The 20,721-nt window shown below is 34.6% G+C and overlaps 1 protein-coding gene across 1 annotated transcript in view; it reads left to right on the top strand.

Annotated features, from left to right (window-relative positions):
• The first annotated feature begins 14,451 nt into the window (after window positions 1-14,451).
• LOC124630084 (zinc finger and SCAN domain-containing protein 21-like) overlaps window positions 14,452-20,721 on the top strand; it is a 67,437-nt gene continuing 61,167 nt past the window's right edge. Inside the window, exon 1 of the mRNA XM_047163808.1 lies at window positions 14,452-15,057. Within this exon, the coding sequence (XP_047019764.1) occupies window positions 14,869-15,057 (189 nt within the window). The 5' untranslated portion in view covers window positions 14,452-14,868. The remainder of the gene's footprint in view (window positions 15,058-20,721) is intronic.

Raw genomic sequence — 20,721 nt, 5'->3', positions numbered from 1 at the left:
ACCTAATGTGTCCCAATCAAATCAATATGATTGTCCAAAACTTTAATAAACTATTTAAAAATAACATTGTTTTTGTACCAAAACCAACGAAATAACTTTTATTTACCTTTTTGTACGCAAGCGTTCTTCCAATCCACAGTTTAAAAAAATCATTTAGATGAAAAGTTTAATGGCGCGGTAAATCAGACCACATTGAACGATAGTCTTGTAATGACTGAATGCATTTCTAACTATTAAATGGTCAAAGAGTTGCTGATTCAACCAAATATTCCAATGGAGGGATGAATGGACTATATAATGACTTCAATATTTATAATAATTCCATTCGGTTTAACGCGTAATTAATTACTTTTAGTAAAAAAAAAATTGTCAACCAACTGCAAGAAAAGGCGTTTTTTTGTCCAAAGTTACTACCTATACGCGTAACATTCTGCAGAGGAATTTGTGACAGAATTTGATTATTTTTATTTTATTATGATTTTCATTCGAAAAGTGCTCGTACTCTATGCTTGTAAATGAGACATCCAGTTTTATGTCACCCGTTTGAGAAGACTTTTGTGATCTAACCTTTGTGACCATATTATGACAATCTAACATTTTCACATATTTTGAAAGTCCTTAATGAGTAGAGAGACATCCATAATGGTCTTCAGTGCTCCTTTATCAAAGCTTCTCTGCCAAATGTCATCTCAATCATTTCAGCCATTGGACTTAACATCACAAACAAACCCTACATATAAAAATATTAACCCAAAGATGAACAAAAACCCACCATCAATTAATAAGTATAGAACAAGACGCTATAAGTTAACTTGGCTGTGCAAATCGTCCGGCCTGGTAATTATCGGCAGCATTACTCCTGAGTATAATGTCTCATTGTTAATTGTTGGCCGGGGGATATCTTTGTCGGATCTCTTTAGTCTTTGGTCCTGTCTACGTTATCTTTGTGAGAGGGGCCCGCTGTTCTTAAAGCGCGCTGTTCATTTTGGGACTGTTTGTCGTGTGGGGTTTATACTTTAGTTGGGGTACGGGAATTAGTAGGTTAATTGCAATTTGTGGAGCAGATTTACTATATATTTTTTAGACCACGTAGGTATATACAGGTAAAATACTGCTAATAAGTGCCATTTGTGGAGCTGATTGTGACACATTTTTTGTAGACCAAACAAATACTTTCAGGTAAAATATTGCTAGAGAAATCATGTTTTCCTCAATTAGGTACCTAATACAATTCCAACTATTTCCAACTTCTCAGTTGAGTCAGTTTTTAGTACGATTTATTTTATGTTGCTTGAGATGGCTTGAGATTGTGAGAAACAAACACAACTAACAATAACATTTTTTATTCGAGAATAGACCTAGGATCAGTAAATCGAAGTTGTTTTATGACACCTAAGTCGTAATGTAATGGCGACAAAATTGTAATCTATGAAGGGTTGATAGTAAAATATTTGTATCTAAGCAACATGAATATATAGAATGTTTAGTGAACACTTAGAGCCATAGGAAAATAAAGATGTAAAGTACATTCAAGAGCAGAAATAGATTAATTTCCATCACAACATTTATCTTTTTCCAAATGAGAAGTAGCGTTCCGAAGAAACAATTTATTTTATAATCGGTGCTTACTTTGGCTGCAAGAAGCATGGAAGATTCATGAAATCAATAGTAATCTTTGACACCCTAAGTATAACACTCAGTAAAAGTAAATTGTCCAGTGATTTGAAATTAAACATCTGTTAACCACATTTTAAGCTACATGCTAAGCTGTTTTCAAGGGTTATCACGAACCGTCTCGAACACAGGCTTGATGACTTCCAGCCTCCCGAAAAAGCCGGTTTCCGAAGAGGCTTTAGTACCATAGACCACATCCATACGCTGCGGCAAGTTGTACAGAAGACCGAGGAGTATAACTTGCCATTATGCTTAGCGTTTGTGGACTATGAGAAAGCCTTCGATTCGGTGGAAACATGGGCGGTACTTGAGTCACTCCAACGATGCCATATTGGCTATCGGTACATCGAGGTGTTGAAGTGTTTGTGTAATAACGCCACCATGTTGGTCCGAGTACAGGAGCATAGCATGAAGCCGATTCCATTGAGAAGAGGCGTAAGACAGGGGGACGTAATCTCCCCGAAACTGTTTACCGCCGCAATGGAAGACGCCTTCAAGCTCCTGGATTGGCAAGGACTTGGCATCAACATCAACGGCGAATACATCACTCACCTTCGGTTTGCCGCCGACATCGTAGTCATGGCAAAGTCGATGGAGGAACTCAGTATGATGCTCGAGGGCCTCGACCGAGTTTCACAACGGGTGGGCCTGAAAATGAACATGGACAAGACGAAAATTATGTCAAATGTCCATGATCAGCCGACCCCAGTCTCTGTTGGAAGCTCGGTACTCGAAGTTGTTGACTCATATATCTACCTAGGACAAGTAGTCCAATTAGGTAGGTCCAACTTCGAGAAAGAGGTCAACCGCCGAATCCAACTCGGCTGGGCAACGTTCGGGAAACTACGCAATTTCTTTTCGTCCGACATACCTCAGTGCCTCAAGACGAAAGTCTTCAACCAATGTGTGTTACCAGTGATGACTTACGGCACCGAAACGTGGTCTCTCACTATCGGCCTCATCTCACAGCTCAAAGTCGCTCAACGAGCTATGGAGAGGGCTATGCTCGGTGTTTCTCTACATGATCGAATCCGAAACGAGGAGATCCGTAGACGAACCAAAGTCACCGATATAGCCCACCGGATTAGCAAGTTGAAGTGGCAATGGGCATGCCATATTACTCGCAGAGCAGATGGCAGATGGAGCCGAAAAGTGCTGGAGTGGAGACCACGGACTAGCAAGCGCAGCGTAGGACGTCCACCAACGAGGTGGACAGACGACCTTATAAAGGTCGCCGGAAGACGCTGGATGCAGGTCGCTTCCAACAGGTATCTGTGGAGATCAAAGGGGGAGGCCTATGTTCAACAGTGGACGTCCTATGGCTGAGATGATGATGATGATGAACCACATTTTACCAGCTCAATCCAGCTTTAACCTTACCAAGAATCTAATAAGGAATTAAGCCTATGACTGTACTCCAATCACTGCCAATATTGTCCAAAAGCTTACACATTCATATTACTTATAAGAAGTATTAATAGCCAATACAATTTTATAAGACCGAGTCTCACTATGAATGGGCATCGTTATCTGCACATTTTGCTTGCAATTAGCACTCCGTGTAGTAAGTGAATTTCTAAAGAATATCGGTATTATAAAAGGCTGATAAACGACCCAAGTCGGTGGTTTAAGTGTAGTAAGGAACTTATAAATATTTTTAATAGCTTGCTCTTTAGAAAGGTGTACAGTGGCCGCCCCTGTTCACTAAAATGAATTCACTTTTGAAAAAAAAAATTCTTTAGCACAAATCATAATTCACCTGTTTTTATGCCAATTTTATTTAGGGTCAGCGCAGTAAGTCGTCTTCCATACTTTCCTATTTGACGTTATCTCACAATTTTGACTACTTTTCACTATACCCAGCCATATTGTCTTTTATAAAATCCATATTTCGTTTCTTTTACTATTGGTTACCTGTTGCTTCTATCACTGTTTTGACTGTAATCGCCCAAGAAAGACGTAAGAAACAAAAGGAAAACCAAATTGTTGATTCTTAGCGACTTGCTATTGAGTAAGTATCTATTAGTCGTTTTTCAAAGTTTTATGAAAATATTTCTATAAACTTACATATGAATCGTTTTAATACTAAATTAAGGTTTACAAGCCATCATAATATTAGAAAAAAAAATCTTAGGCCTACTTTCAGAGTACTAACTAGTTGTAAATAAAATTGAAGAATCGATATTGCATTGCCAAATTCCTACAAAAAGAACAATACATTCCAAAACTCTTATTGTTCCGTTTCACGCACATCAATTTATTTGCAACGCCCAAAACGTTGGCTTTTTTCAAAAATAGCTTTGAATAACCAAAATCATTCGTTTTTCGGTTTTGATTGCCCATAAAGAATAGAGGTGGCCAATTTCGATAGTCGATTATAATTTGATTCGATATGCGTACCTACTATGGATTGATTTACGATAAAATGAATTACTATCAACTATTTTTAGCACTTTTCTATAAATAGATTGAGGCTTCATTTCATAAAACGCAATATGGAGAGAGATCTACCTATACTATTTGTTTGTAATTGATAAGCTGTCAATTTCTCAGAAGCAATAATAATATGTTACCACATTACTAACGATATGACTTTTGTTTTCATTTTCTATATCATAAAGACCTTATATATACTTTAATATTTAGGTATGACGTCGTACTTCCATGGAAAACTAATTAGTATACTTACCTGCTAAAACGCTCAAACTACTGTGCCACAACTTCATTGCTGCAATGTTTTAGGTAGGAACTAACTACAAGCATTCATTCGCTTGACTATATTTGTCGAACTAAATAATCAGTAATAGAAAATATTGTCAAAATAATGTAGTAGAAATATATAACGATAGTGAAATTACATAACGAGATCAACTCGATATCTATTCCAATAAATTTACCCCCATCCCTACTCTCAAAAATCAGTCGATTACAAAAACGGCCAACAGTAGTCATCATGGTACTGCACTAAATGTTAGCTGCCATTCCATAACCGAGGGCGGTATTGAAATTGCATACAAACCTAATGTTCATCTGGAAATGGAATTCTGTAAACGTTTGAATGATAGCTCACGTTCAGAAGTTTTGGGTTTTGGTCGAACGTTGTAAAGTGGCTTGGAATTTTAAGTGTTGATGGTGAAAGTTTGCAATATGGGATTTACTGGGTGAAACAGTTTTGATTTGAATGAAATCAAAAGTAATTAGAGTAAAATATAGGTGCTCAGTAATTAATATTGTATTACTCAATCTGCAAGAATTTCATTTATATCTCCAAAACTTACTTGATTTTGTTACTGTTCTTCGATGACAATATGATTTTTTACGTAAGAAAATTTCCTTTTTCTAGCTTCTTTCTTCTTCTTCTTTCGTGTCGACATGTCTTAGCTTCTTACTTAAGGACCTTCGCGAGGCACTGCCTAATCATCTATCAATAAAAAATGTTAATTCAATCAGTGTGACTCACTGATACAGATACACACTATACAGATCCGCATAAGTCAAAACATCTACAAAACGAAACACCTAATCTCCGAACCTAGCCTCTAGCACAAATATTTCGTTTTCTTCCCTTTTGGGCTCAAAACGTTTAAATCCATTTCAAAGAAATATTAATTACAGACCAAAATGTATCCTTTCCTTCGGCTACCGAACGTTTTGAGCCAATTGGAGTTCTAATTTTATATTAGAGGATGTAAATCTACAATCATGTTCACATTTATACAGAACAGTTTTATTTCTTAGTCACGATTTCACTGGGAATGTTTAATCTTTTATGGATCTGATTTACCGAATTATAATGCTAAGATACTTATTAAAATACCTAACTACTGTTCTTACAACAGCTCTACTAATTGAATTTGGTTGTGTTTTGGCATTCAATCACCTCTAGGTTTCCTTCTGCTAGCTATATTAAAACGTTTGAATTAATTTATTTAATTTTAAACATTTCTTTACATTGAGAATTCTGTCCAAATGACTATCGGTACCCTTAAAACTTTTTTCCGGTGATTCTACACTACTGGCTGTGAGCCATTAGCTGTACAAAATATTTGTCTTGTACCAAACAGAAAACGTTTTAAGGTGTAAAGCCAGCGTCTCATAATATTATTCCGCACTTTACATCACAGCATGCTTTCCTTTGAATCACCCACTAATCCACCATTTATAACAACCAACACCTATTCATTAAAAAACTTACTAAACGGTTACCAGTACACCATTTTGTATTATCTAATCACCAGTCTCCATACCTTTTTAATGAGCTCTATAGTACACTATGGCTTGAAAAATAGTTTCAAGTAGACCGACAATTATTATAACAAGCCCGCCTAAGGCGTCAGTTCTACAATTAATATCTGGTTAGAATGTTCCTGCTACCGTAAGGTCAGTGACCTTTGGTACAACAAACAATCCGTTTTTGTGTTGTGATTAATTAGGATAGAGTATTTTGTCAATGTTGTGTTAATTCTTTGTATGAGTAGCCTGTGCTCTGCAATGAAACACTGAAAGAAACTGATGATGATGTCAAATATGTTTAGGATTTGGAAGTAAAGTAGCGATCTTTCTTTCTTTCTTTCTTTTTTTTCTATCTTAATAAAAAGAAAATTAGCTCGTTGGTCGTGTGTACAGTTTTTGTTAAGATTTCTTAGATAGAACCAAAGCACATAGTAAGTATCTTGCCAGCTTTTCGCAAATAATTATATACAGATGGTACCTACTCTGAATAAACGACTTCATTTAAATAACTGTTCTATCCTTAAATAACATACGAATATGGACCTGTCAAAAGACTCACGGTCCGCAAATAATAAAGGAAATGACCGTGACAAAATAACACTTCTGTAGGTGTTGATAAATCACGATAAGAATCATTAACTACCGCTCTAGTTATTCTAACTGCTTTAAATTCAATTAAAAATCCAATCAAATTCTAAATCAACTCCCGATATTGATTACACTTGTGACAAATTGCATATTTTGACAGTTTGTTATTGAACCACTTTGACATTCGCCCACATACCATACTACACATTCATTCAACAAAAGACTGGTACATGTACCAACAGATATATGTATAGGTACCAAAGTACGAGCTACAGACATGAAAAATATCCATGGCCGGCGGTGCAGGCTTCCCATTAATGAATTTATAATTTGCGCCGACCGAACAATTAGACTCCTGCTTCGCCCGAGGAACAAATTTAAATGTTAAATCAGCCGTCGTTCACGAGAACAACCCACCGGCCGCTATGGTTTTTGTGAGATGACCATTTAGAATAATGTTGGTACATTGACGTTCTTAATGCCCGTTTCCCTTCCGGCAATTAAGTAGTTAGTATGGACCGGGCTCAACCCTGTCAATTATGATTAGACGAACGATAAGAAGAATAGTTTAATTTAGCATTAGGTGTTTCTTTGAAGAGATGTGTAACAATTGGTGATGCGTGGATTGAGCGTTTATTTTTCCTAATGCTTCTGAATGATCATTAGTGTCAAAAAAAGGCATAATGCGTAAGTAGACACCTGGTCAAAACTTTAAAAAGGTCTAAAGAATTCGAACCTATGTTAATAGTTCAGGATTTGGTATCATGAATTAATCGAACTAATACAGGCAGTCTTTCGAAGTATGTATCCAAAACTTAAGATAGTAAAACTCATTTGATCCCACCCTCTATAATTTAATAAAGTAAGTCTAATAAAGTGTATGGCTGTACCCCAAAAACATTGCCTTAAAAAAATTGCACAGCAAAATGCTGAACAGCTTGTTATTCAGTTGCCCTTATAGCAAGATGGCATGTGGGCACTTCCCCTGATGCGCAATGTATTAGCCATATGGCGAATTGCATAAATTGAGCAGGTTCGTATGTGAGCTAAATAATGGAGGCTACCTTGTTTTATTGAGGCTTAAGAACAAAGCAAAATGAGGTAAAGCTTTTTTTCTATTGAGACAAAAAGCTTTTGTAATAGATATTCGTGTATTATTTCTTATGTCGCTTTAAGTGATTGCAAGCGCACCGAATATTTTTTCTGAATCTACAATACCTTGTACCATTTCCAAAATTACTGTTCAATCATGAAAATGAAATAATTTGTTTGTGAGTGTTTTTGTTCCTTCTTGCATAACTGCTCCGAAATAACGTAGATTTGGATATTGTACTTACATGGTTTTATACAAAAAAAGTAAAACTTTTATCTAAACTGTATGCTCAGTTGTATCTCTAACCAAACCGTACCTACGAGATGCATGTTTGTAATTGAAGTATTGATGCATATCAGGTTCTTGGCTATCACATTTTTTGTCATTATAAATTACTCCGTAATGGTGGTTATAAAGTGTGATTTAATTGATTTAACAATATACCAATTTTAATTGACAGCTGGGTTATCGCACTGGTCGACTGATTAGCTGTTCTACAATCTCTGCCTTATCAATGTAACTTAATCAGTTTTATGATATCTTCAATTTCCTAACTTTTGGATTGTTGGTTTGGTCAAACCAAATAATATATAATAAGAAAAAAATTAGTTTCCTTCATATTCATAAGTTTGTCTATTTGCATTATATAATGTTACAATACTTTCTTTTTTCTCGTACAGGTTCGAGGTAAATGCACGGAAAATCCGATATCTGAAAATGAGATGGAGTTAATCTTATATCCAAGACGACTCCACTATTTAATTTCTTGTTTAATTAAAATGTTTTACTTACTGTACTATATGAATATTAATTACTTACGACAATCTTGCGAGACATTCTCTATCTGCTACTAACTACTTAGCAATTTTAAACCATCTATCAGACACCCAAAAATTCGCCGTTCAACCGCTAAATCTCGACCATAGCATGAAGGAATGCGTCGAGACTTTGCCTCAGGCCCGGAAGAAAACTCCAAATTAAGTGGGAGTCGTTGCATGCAGATGTAGGTAGGTATGCGTAATGGCAGAAGCTGTCCCGTCGCTTTGTGTTGCCTTTCTTTTGTTGGCAAGTGTATTCATGATAAGATTTGTAAGCAGAGTTGCAGCATTGATTCTATATGAAATTTGATTGATTTTACATGGATGATTTACTGCTTTTACGCAAAAATTGTCGAAGATACAGCCATAGTTTTTGGACATGTAATCTTTTTTTTCAATTTATGTCTTGTATCTGGCTATATAGCTATCTGTGCGCATGAAGTTGTGTGTTCAAATGTATATTATGCAAATGTACAGTCAGTTTTTGTTTACTTCATTTAGTACAAATTAAGTGGGAGTTATTGCATGCGTAATGGCAGGAGCTGTCCCGTAGCTTTGTGTTGCCTTTCTTTTGTTGGCAAGTATATACTTGATAGTTAAGGATGGGTAAGAGCGTAGATTCTATAATAAAGTTTGTGGGTAAGTTATTACGGAAGTAGTTACACGAGAATTGCTTAAGGTACAGAGCCCCTTTTTAAACTTGAATATAAAATCGAACTAGACGAAGTTTTGGACCCAAATTATATATTATGTAGGTAACTAAATTATAGCACTAACAGCAAAATCATTTTCACTATTAGTGCTATAACTATCGCAACTTGTCCTACTAATCAAATTAAGGTAATTTAAACTGGAGAATGCGGAAATAATATAAAGCAATTCCAACAAGCCTTCTTAAATAACTACAAAATAATCCCACGTAACATGAACAAGACGTGAGCATTACCTACCGAGGAAACACGACACCTGTGCTCGCGCATTACTCAAATTCAAATTAAGAACTAGGTTCTATTACCGACAGAACGTCAATTGTAAACCGCAGACAGCTCAGTGAATACGTCAAAAAATTAAGATTTAAATCTTTTGATGTATTCAAATTAAACATCGGAGCGAGTCGGGAGAATTCGGGACATGTCGGCATGTCACCGAACCTTTGATACAGATTAGGGACAATCCGATTTCGGCGTGCCCTGTTTATGTTATACCTACTTTGATGTTTGATTTTTTCTTATTTTTGGTGACTGTGACGGATTTTGATGTATTTATTTAGAGGTTTGATGTTTGCGTTTGTATAAACCAAGTAATACTTTATGCAAAGATCATCAAAAGGCCCGATTCTCATTTTATTTTAATTGCCCACCTTTCACATTACCTACTTTCAATTGTTTAATAAAATGAATATACTCTGTCAAAGTGAAGAACTTGTCGCTTGGGGATTTATAAATATTAAAGTTAAACTAAAGTCTGGAGGATCTCATAATAAAAAAATATTAATCTGATCTGTTTCATGCTTAAATCTAACAATAATTCAGCAAATTGTTCGAATTACTGACAAAAATTTACACCTTGCCTTTCTTAATCCATACAAATAAATCTTTCACTCATTTAACCTTCCAGAGCGGGTGGCTCGATCAAAAATGCCCGTCACACCAACCGCCTCTCCGATTCTTATAAAATAAAATAAAATTCTTTGATCCGAATAAAGAGAATAAAACCTCTATAATAACATCGTACAATACCGCATCGAAGGCGACGTGTTACACCAACTTTGAGTTTGGAACACAAATTGAGTTGAATTTAATGACGATTAAGCCACATGGACGCGTGACGGGTTAAGTCCGCTTAGTGTCTGTCCGTTGTGGGATCATCGGTTTTGAAATATACGGTATGGAAGTTTGGACAGAGACGTTGGCTGAGACCATTTATATTGTTGGTAGTTGTTGAATTAGAGAATTTGTGCAATCACTTGCACTTTTAAATTGTATCAGAAATCATGTAGGTAGCTGTAACAAATTGCTCTGTTCGAATTGAGTAGGCACTAGACGCAGGGCAACGGTCTACTTTCTACCAGTCCTTTTGGAAAATAATGAAGAAGGCTAATTTAGCACCATTAAGTTTTATTTATTAAACCGGCGTTAAGGGCCCAAAGAAAATTTTATATCAAGCAAGATTTTAGCAACGTATAAGAAGACCTTTGAATATATTTATTGCCTAATTGATTCAGAGGTTGTGGTAGAGGCACTGGCAGTCGAAAAAAAAAACCGGATATGCGTCCGTATGTTTTCACGAGACGTTTGTAAATTCTTTTTATGAATGATCTGAAGCATTTATTATTATTTTTTATTAAAATACGTAGAGTAGGTATTTCATAACAAATATTTCATACAATAATTACCTATTACCTAGATGTGTCCTACTGCATATTATAAAAAATGTTCATGAAGCTCAATAGCTCATGAAGCTCAATAGCTCAATAGCTCAATTTAATTTTAAAGTAAGTATGCTTAAACCAAGCTTAAACCTAGAGGTATTTTTAATTTGTAACCATATTCTTTAAAGTAATTAAGTACTTTTGTCAGCCAGATAATACCTATAACCGAGAGGGAAACAGTTCCCTCTGTTCTGAAACTCTGTTACTACATAACGTCTGCTCCTACTACATAACCTGGATTAAAAGTAGCCAAACCTATCCTTTTCCAGACTCAAAACAGTAACTATCTAACTATGACACATTTACCTAAGTTGATCAGACTGACGTCAAACGGAGTTACAGACAAACAAACACAGTCCGTCTTACCACAAAAACTTTTAAACGTCAGTTTATGCCTTGTCTAAAAAAATGTCAAATTATGACGTTGACATATGGTTCATTTTGCAGCCCAAATTTTATTAGACAAGTGTAAAACAGGGTTTAAAGTTTTTGTAGTAAGGCCCAGTTAGTTTAGCACTTAGGTATAAGGTAACATTTGTAGGTAAGCATATAAATTACTCTTAAATAACGAAACCAGATTTTATGTAAAAATAAATCCCAGGCAGCCACGGCGTCATAAAAGACGTTTGACTGATACAGATTTTATTAGATGTCAAGAAATCAATTCATTTATTTGACTTATAAATCCAGTCAAGTAAAAAAACCTGCCATCGTTTGCTACATTTACGTAAACACACATTTTTTATTCATACCGAAAACCTGTAATTCAACAGCGTCGCACAAAAATCGTCAAACATATCTATTCACATTTACAATTCGTATATTTTCTATATGAAATATAATTTTTTCTATCCAATGAAAGATAGTAGGCGTATATACCTATCCATTACGTCAATAAGGCCTCTAAAACAAACATACAAATCGACTGACAAATAAAAATCGTCGGTTACGCTAACAATGGATCTTGCGCACCGGTAACGCACAGAGTGGGGGCTGGCCTTTGGACGCCACGCCCCAAACCCCGCCCCTCTGCGTATGCGCAACTTATTCGGAAATTGAATATTTTTGTGATATTTATTCTAATTACATTATTTTGTGATGTATTGTTTTCATTTTAAGTTTCAAATGTTTTATTATTGTATATTTTTAAACAGTCAACAAAAAAAGGCGTACCTACATTTTTATTGACCGCTATTGATTTGAAGTCATTAATGTAAGATAGCTCTAGTTATATTTTAAACTGCCATTAAAATTCCTATTACGTACTAAAACGAGAACATACTCTAGTTAACACTTAATTGCTCTTAATAACCTCATTACATACATTTATAAATAACTAGAGTAGAGGTCATTTACACGAGTTTTATTGATCGTAGACAGTGTTTTTTATGAAGCAATTTTCTTGACACAATGTACGATATTCTTCGCTATTTATTTTCAAAAATATTATAGTTAAGAATTACGAAGCAAGCAAACCCTTACTTCATACTATTCTAGATTTTTCTATAACCCCCTTAAAAACAAAAGCATTAATCAAAAACTAAAATCCTGATACCAAAATGTCAAATGCGAAGGAGTCACGTTGCATGCTGGTAAGTAACACGTTTTTAAATTCCTATAACATACCTAATATAGTTCAAGTGGGATTGCGGTGGCAGGTGTGTTTCGGTCAACGACATTTCGTATCATGTGTAGTCATACAAAACAGAGAAAACCAAACCTTATTTTTAAAGCACTAAAGTTGAAATTTGTCTAAAAGGTGAGAAGTTTCAGTGTTAAGCCTGCGGTCTTCACTGAGGAGGATCCGATATCATAACACTACGGTTGTGGGCAATATCGATCAATTTCATTCGATAATTTTCCGAAAATGCCACTCGAGTCATCGGTACTTAATTAAACGTAACTGACAGTTTTTGGTGTGTCGAATAGTGTTTGAGTTAAAGTTCGAAATTATTAACACCTGAAAATTAAGTAATGTTTTGTTTGATTTAATTAATAGCTCTCTAATTAGTTAGTCGGTGATCTTTCCCTATTGCAGGTAAAAAGGCTAAGGCTGGGTTGAAGAGCTAAGAGAAAAAATAAGTATGAACGATTTTATAATTGTAAGTCTCTCTTTAGCTCAGTTTAAAGAAGTTTGTGTAGGTATTTGATTTTTTTTATTACGTAGGTACCTAGTTACTTCATTTCCCTACCAAAAACTTAATTATCAACAAAATCTTTTACATAACTCATAATTTTCTTAATTAATCCAATTTATTCGACTTTCGTTGCCATAAAGATAATAATACACTCATGTTTGCGTACATTTTTTCCATAGAATACACAATGAAGACATTTGAACTTGCAGCCGAAGTGAACAATAGCTAGGCAAGCGTGCGAAAGCAATAACGCGGTATCTACCAAGTTTTTATTTTAATACTGTGACATGTCATTTAGAAAAGTCACGAAGATCAATGTGGATGTTGATTGTAGAGTGATTTATTCCGGTTTCTTTAAACTTATATTTAAGTATCTGTCCTTACTATCTACTAATTTAACTATAAAAGGTATCAGTTATTTAGGTGCAACTTATTAAGTTCCTCAAGCGTTGTTGAAGTTAATTCTCCTATTCTACTACTTATAAGGTCTTGTTTTAAAGATGGTGGACAACGTTTCCTGGCCAGCCTCCTAAGCTTGTCTGTTGCGTGTTTGATAGGTTTTAGGTTAGAACTTCTTACTGAATAGACCGTGAAATCGATACTGACTTGAATGTACCTTTTGTCTTACATATTATTCAGTAACGTTTCTGCCTTAAAAGAGACCCCAGTTGAGGACTTCAGTCAAGAACTTTATTTTTAGTAGGTAGGTATAGGTAAGGCACTTTATAACCTTCCTACGATTAATAATGTTTAATAACGCAATCTTTAAAATAGTTTTTAATTACAGGAGTGACCTAATGTAGTTTTTATTGTGCAAGTGATAGGTACCTCTTTTTTGCGTAAAGTTAACGCTAGTAAAATATGATCCAATTCTTACAGGCAATTTATAAATTCCGCACTTAATAAAGCAGTTAACATCATCTTAGGTAATAAACTAAAAATAGATTCCTTAGTTTTTATAGTAGCACCTAACTGTACAGTTAACATACTCAGGATAATTGGAAATTTATGCAATTATTAAATGGTTTGCGGTTATAGGTAAAAAAATATATCGTGTAGTTTTTATAGTAAAAAAAACTACGCATATCAAACAAGTGTTTCTAAAATTAGTGCCGCATCTAACGCAGGTCATTCTTAGAAAAAAAATGATCCAAAAAAAAGGTTGATCTATAAAGTACAGGTGGGTAAGGTGCGCGCGCGCCGCTCAGCGCTCTACGCCACTCTGACGGGCGGCGCACGGTCAAGCAGGTGCCGCCTTTGGAGGGGAGCACCTTACTATACACCTTACAAACTTGCATTTACATTCCTATATACCTTACTTCATTTATAATAAGGTCGAAAATTGTGTAGCTAAGTCTAGCTACTTGTTGTAGGGCCCAACTCCTCTCCTTTTTATCGAACAAAAAATGAACTGTAAACGCGATCACGGCCGCGGCTAAGGTCAATGTTAGCGCTTCCTTCAGTGCACGTTCAGAGAAGAGCGCGTGCGCATCCTACCGCGCATGCGCCGTACACTACTCGCCCAGAGCCGTAATGTAATATTGTACCGAATTACCGCACTATATAACAACTTGAGACACTTCGATTCGTTCGCGCATTTTTTTGTGGACTATGAACAATTTTTTTTTTCGAGTGTGTGCCTACACTAAACAAACTCACGCGCAGTGATTAATACATAAAGACATTTCACCGGACGATCGATCACGCACAGCCGATATTTCGTTGGCGACATCACCGACCGATAATCGAACCGACGTCCCGACATTTTTTTTCTCATACTAATTTATTTATCCTCATTAAGTGTGATGGACGAGACCGGTCACATTTTTAAATATAACTCATTTATGTCGTGACTGTGGAACTTTGAAGAAAGACTGTGTTTTTTTTGAAAAAATGGAAACTTTGGTGTTGATTCCCCAAGACTTGAGCCTGGCTTTGAGGCCTGGTGGAGCGAGGGGCCGTGAGGCTTCTGTCAGCGTGTGGACTTCGGCTGAGCTGCCTCGAGGGTCACTGTTGTATCCGTTCCAGGGTACAATAAGGATCGATAAGCTACATGTTTACACATACGTGCCGGATCATGACGTAAGTTATATTCTTTAAGTTAAAAGTAAATAATGTCGCGACACAATATCTTTTAAGTATTTCAGGATTACTTTGACATTAACTGCAAGATAAAGTTATCTAAGACAATATTGACATTTGGTTAAGCTGTCCAGTATGTATTTTGATAATATATTTTAATAATTTATGATTGATCAATCATTAAGTGGCATTCTCTCATTCTCAAGGAAAGTAAATATTTTCCCCGTATCACATTAACGAATTGAATTGTTTGTGTGTACTTACCAATTACACGGTCAGTGGTTTTGAAGGGTTGATTCTATCAATATTTACGTGCAAATTATATGATTTGATATGAGTATATTACCTTTGTGGATGGGGTGATTTGATATTTTAGGGGTGCACACTAATGTAAATGATGTGTTTAGTTTATTAGCCTTATTAGAACAAAAGTTTGCCTTTCTTTTGGTTTTCAAATTTGCCTTGACTTACTTATTCTTGTTTTCATGCAAAGAAAGGAATTACGCCGCTCTTATTACAGTTTTATTAAAATAATACTGTCACCATTAATCGCCGCATTGTTAACTTATTGCGGTAAAAGGTATTTTCATTGAAATTCCGAAATACATAGTTTACTACCTAGAATATAGAAACTCACTGAAAATATCAGGCTTAAATTAAATTATCAAAAATTGCAAATTATCTGAATCTATAATGTTATAAAAGACTTAAATGCGTGATCAAAAAATCTTCCTTATTGCCATCAACTGGAAATATTTAAGTAGTTGGTCCACTTCTCACAAGAAAATAAAGACAGCAGGAAGCCATTCCTAATTAATCGATAATCAGATTACTAATATCTAACTGTTTAAAATGTCTTACAACACATTAAATTATCGTTCTCAGCCTACTGTAGACTTTTCATTCATTCATAATAATATTTTGAAATTCTAGGTATATTCGTTCTACTAATCACACACTTAATTTCTTGAACTATTAATTTGTTACCATATTAATATTAATGAAGTCAATAAAATCAGTTCCTTTATAATAATTAATATTGCTATCACAGGTGGTATCCTGTGGCTAAGATAAAATAATATAATTTGCAATGATAAATTCTCTCAAAGCAAGAAATACGCGCATTGGTAACAGTTTTACATTTTAAATCGCCATTGATAGAAAAATATGTCGGTATTTCTTTTAATTTAAAAATATAGTTTCCTTTGACGTAATTCAGTTAGATGCATTTTTAATTTTATGCGTATTTCATTAATGAAACTCTCACGAACAAAATATTTCGGTCTGATGGTACTGAAAAAGTATTATTGAAAACTTAACAAAATATTTTATACGAAGATTTTCCAAAATGCCTGAAAAAAGACATAAATATTTTTTTTTTTTCATCCTTTGTGTACCATATAAAACCGTCATGGTAACTTAAACGTGTTTATCATAAACCTGTATAATAAAACAATGTAAAAATTTAATTTATTTATATGGGAAAATAAATATACTAATAAATACATTATAATAGACAGTGATGACGTCTTTAGCATAATAAATGAAACCTAAACTTTATGTTAAGAGTTTCGCATCCATTGTTATGGTAATTTTAGAAGTTTTTTTAATGCTGAGAAATATTACATAGTTAGGTATGTTTCTTGTTCTTTACTCTGTATTCTGGTTTAGTTATTTTCAGTTACGTAATGTTTAGGTAGTTTTCTTTCTTTTCCGGACATACATAATATTTCGTGTAACGATTTGAGTCGAATTTTTGAAAAAAAAAAAAAAAAAACTTAGGGGCTTTTGGGCTACGCAACAATATACTGACGATGATCAATTTACTTTCAGGATTTGCGAATTTAACGTCACACGCTACTGTGGTGTGGTCTATGATCACGTAGTGATTAGTTAGTATTGATAATGTTAAGATAAGTAGACGATAGGAATGCCTCGTACAGAATAAGATATTTAATAAGATAGTAATTAGTTAAGATAAGCACGTAGCTTTTCCTTTGTATAAATAGCGTAGTATATTCAATAAAGTGTGCACTTCTTAGTAGGTATTGGTTGCCTTGACTATACCTAGACATGTAGTTCTGTTGTTTTATTAACACGTCTATCCTCATCAACACCTAAGGACCCTGCCTGTCGGAAGGTTGGCAAGCCCAACATCACATGGCGACCCTGCCATTTGAACGGACCCTGCCATTTGAACGGACCCTGCATAAAATACCGAGTTTTCTTCAAAAATTATATCTTATATAAAATGATGCACAACCGTATATATTTAAAAACATGCAAATGAATATAATCAATATTTATCTTTGTTAATAGAACTTTATCCTAAAATAGGCAGATATAAAATTTTAATATTCAAAACTGCATATCTATGCGATTTACTTCAATTACCATAAAAGGCTTTGCATATTAACTTCTAGATAACTCTGAACTCTATGGATGCAATCTGTAATGAACTCTGCTTGACTATAAACGCAAACAGTAAATACGTTTATTTAAATAAGAATGATAACATTGATAGGTTGCAAAAAGTGAGGAGAAAAATCGTAAAGTCTTTGAGTAGGTATAGATTTAAAATGGAATGAAAATAGGAGATTAACAGATTAAATCCGATATACCTGACGTACCTAAGGGACCTTACGCGATCGACTGAATTCGTTTTTAGAAACAAAACTAGCTTTTGTCTATTACTTGCATCATTACTTTGGAGGATTTAACTCCTGATGTTTGAGTTATAATCTAATTTCTTCAAAATTCTATTCTACAAACAATGAGTAGAGCTAGAGCAATAAATACCGATTATTATACTAAGGGTTTTCTTTACAGTTACATACATGGTGCAACTCATTCTTAACTTTTAATAAGGTTTGCCACACCTGCTACTGATTTTTGAACTTTCTACGGTATGTCACAAAAAAGTTATTTTGTGATCAAACGTTTTTTTGCGAAGATTAAAAAACACTTTTCTAGCAGTGGGCATCATGCTCAATACTGTAGCTTTCACGGTTCTTTCGTCAGCCGATCTTTAACCTCACACGTTCATGGCTCCGTGAACGCACTTTGTGTTACAGTTTTACAAGGAAATACCATTAACAATACACCTTGATATAATGTACCTACTAGCTTGTAAGTATAGGAAGATACCTTAAGTTTCTGTTTAGCTGTGTTATAAATGTACTAGAGGGTGCATTTAACCTAATCAACAAAAGGTCAGTCTTTGCCCACTTGTCAAGTTCTTTTAGCAAGAAAAATAAAATGTGCAAAATTATTTTTAGTCAACACGTGATTTAAGTAAGTTTTCTTTCAGTGAAAATTGATTGAATTTACAAGTTCCGTATATTGACTCCTACACACAAAATTAACATCAGTAATTAACGAAACATAAGTAAACCAAGCTTTTCATTGACTTTACATGTTTGTCAAGCAATTTAGTGACGAAAAAAACTTAATTGAGGATGTAACCAAAATTGATGCTCTAGTTTAAATTAAAATATTTTAACAGCTTAAACATGAATAGAATTTTAGATCAATCTATTTGCCTCATTTTTATTGGTCGTTAGTGTTCATTAATACTAAGTGTATTGATTTCCCGCTGAGAACAGACTTCTTGTTTTGACGAAAACATACAAATCAAAGCTAAAATAGATTTTGGTTTAGGCATTACTAAAGTGATTTGATTTTCCTTAATACCTATGTTTGTTTTTCTTACACAATGTTTTTAATGTCTATTTTCTGTTTGTTGAAAGGAAAATGTCTAGGAATATATTATAAAAGTTAGGTAAATAGGTAGATATACAATTAGGTTTTTAAAACAGGTGGCAGGTCATACCTACATCGTGATTTTATTGTAATACAATACGTATTATGACTAACAGTCTAGTTTGCCGTTAGCAGTATGTCAGTATTGTTATAAATAACTTAGATATTGACTTAGTTTTTTTACCAAATGTCAAAAAAAATCTACAATGATCAACTATAAACTGACCGTACATTCAATAGACAGATAATTTCTATATCCCTCACCGTATTTGAATCAACAGTAACCAATAAAACAAATAAACATCAAAATAACACCACCAAAAAATGACTTCATACCATACCTAAACAAATACCAATAGAAAAATAACTATATCATCTACATAAACGTAGTTACAAAACCACCAAGTATGCAGTTAGAAGCAATACCGGATAGTCACGAACGGTGGTTACTCGATAATAGTTTTTACAAACAATTGTACAAAAACTGAATCATAGGATAACCGCATGATTGAAGCTTTCCCTGTAGTAGGGCTGTTAGTACGTGATAAAGTATTTGCAGTTATAAATAACTTGTTTGGTTTGAAATATTGGAGTAGTTTGTTAAGTAGGTATGACATAGGCAATCTTCCGTTTCTCTTGATTGTCTTCAAAAAAGTTCTTCTCTAGTATTTCAGAACTGAAATGTTATCATGACTACTTTTCATTTCTTTGATGACGACGTAAGCAGTATGGAGTGGGTCTGAAACTCAGCCTATATGTTCTGTTGGAACATCTAAAAGGGCAGGTGTCGTTCGTCGTCGTCATAGTCGTAAAGGTCCACTGCTAGACAAAAGCCTTCCTTAAGCTGGGGGATAAGCATTTCTATTTAAAAATGCTTATCATAGTCATATTAATAGTCATCATAAAGCTCACTGATTCCGCCTGTGCCAGAGCAACAGCGTCGAATTGCAGAAATAATAATATACATTCAACAATCTGTTAGTACATACATACCGACGTTCACATATAATCTGATGACATACTCTTCATAATCAACAATTATAACATACAAATCCGGGAAATTACCCAACCACGCCCTTCAGAAACCTCAACCAACCAGATCAATTAACGACATAATTAATCGCATTACATTCGGCGATTCCGGCATCAAGCATGTAATAGAAAATTATTTTATATCTGTAATTATATAGAAAAATACCTCGAGGCTTGGGCCGGAAGCTTTCGCACTTGGCACAGGTGTTAGAATGCACAAATGTTAACTTTCACTATGAACTGGTTTGTTCGGACCGTGCTGTGTATTGTAAAAAAGCAATTGCAGTGTTTGTTGTTTGTGTATGTTTGAGCTGGTAGATCTGGTAAAAAAACTAAACAGGGTGTTGATACTTACGTGCTAAAAAGCGGTCATACATTGCATCAAATTTCAAGGAAGAAACTAGAAACTTAATTGAACATAGGAGAAAGAATCAGTGCAGAAGAATAAAAAATGATGATCGAAGATTTGAATAATACTAAAACTCTAACATTCATAGATGTCATTGATGTATAATACCAAGATTTCCAAGAAGTAGTAGCTGCAAAAGCAGTAGACAAAATAATTAACGTACCATACAATGTATTTAAGGAAGGAGATTGTACCAGTAGGGTGGGAACATTCAAGGAAGCATGTAGTTCTGGTACCTACAAGCTAAGGTATATCCAGTTTAATCTGGTTTAACTTTAGTAATGGCAGATGTAAGTATTGATAACAGCATTGTGTTTATAATTAATTTAACTTCGTTAGCGTTCATTGAGCTCTCTGTATGGGAATGCGGTTTAACTTAAAAGAGGGCGCACTTCTTCCTTATAACACCTTACGACATCTATAAGGAGTAGATCTATAATTATGTATAAAGTAGAGTAAAA

This window comes from Helicoverpa zea, chromosome 4 (assembly GCF_022581195.2).
Source record: "Helicoverpa zea isolate HzStark_Cry1AcR chromosome 4, ilHelZeax1.1, whole genome shotgun sequence".
NCBI classification, from domain to species: domain Eukaryota; kingdom Metazoa; phylum Arthropoda; class Insecta; order Lepidoptera; family Noctuidae; genus Helicoverpa; species Helicoverpa zea.
Note: the sequence above shows the minus strand (reverse complement) of the source record. Positions and strands in the feature narration are given on the sequence as shown.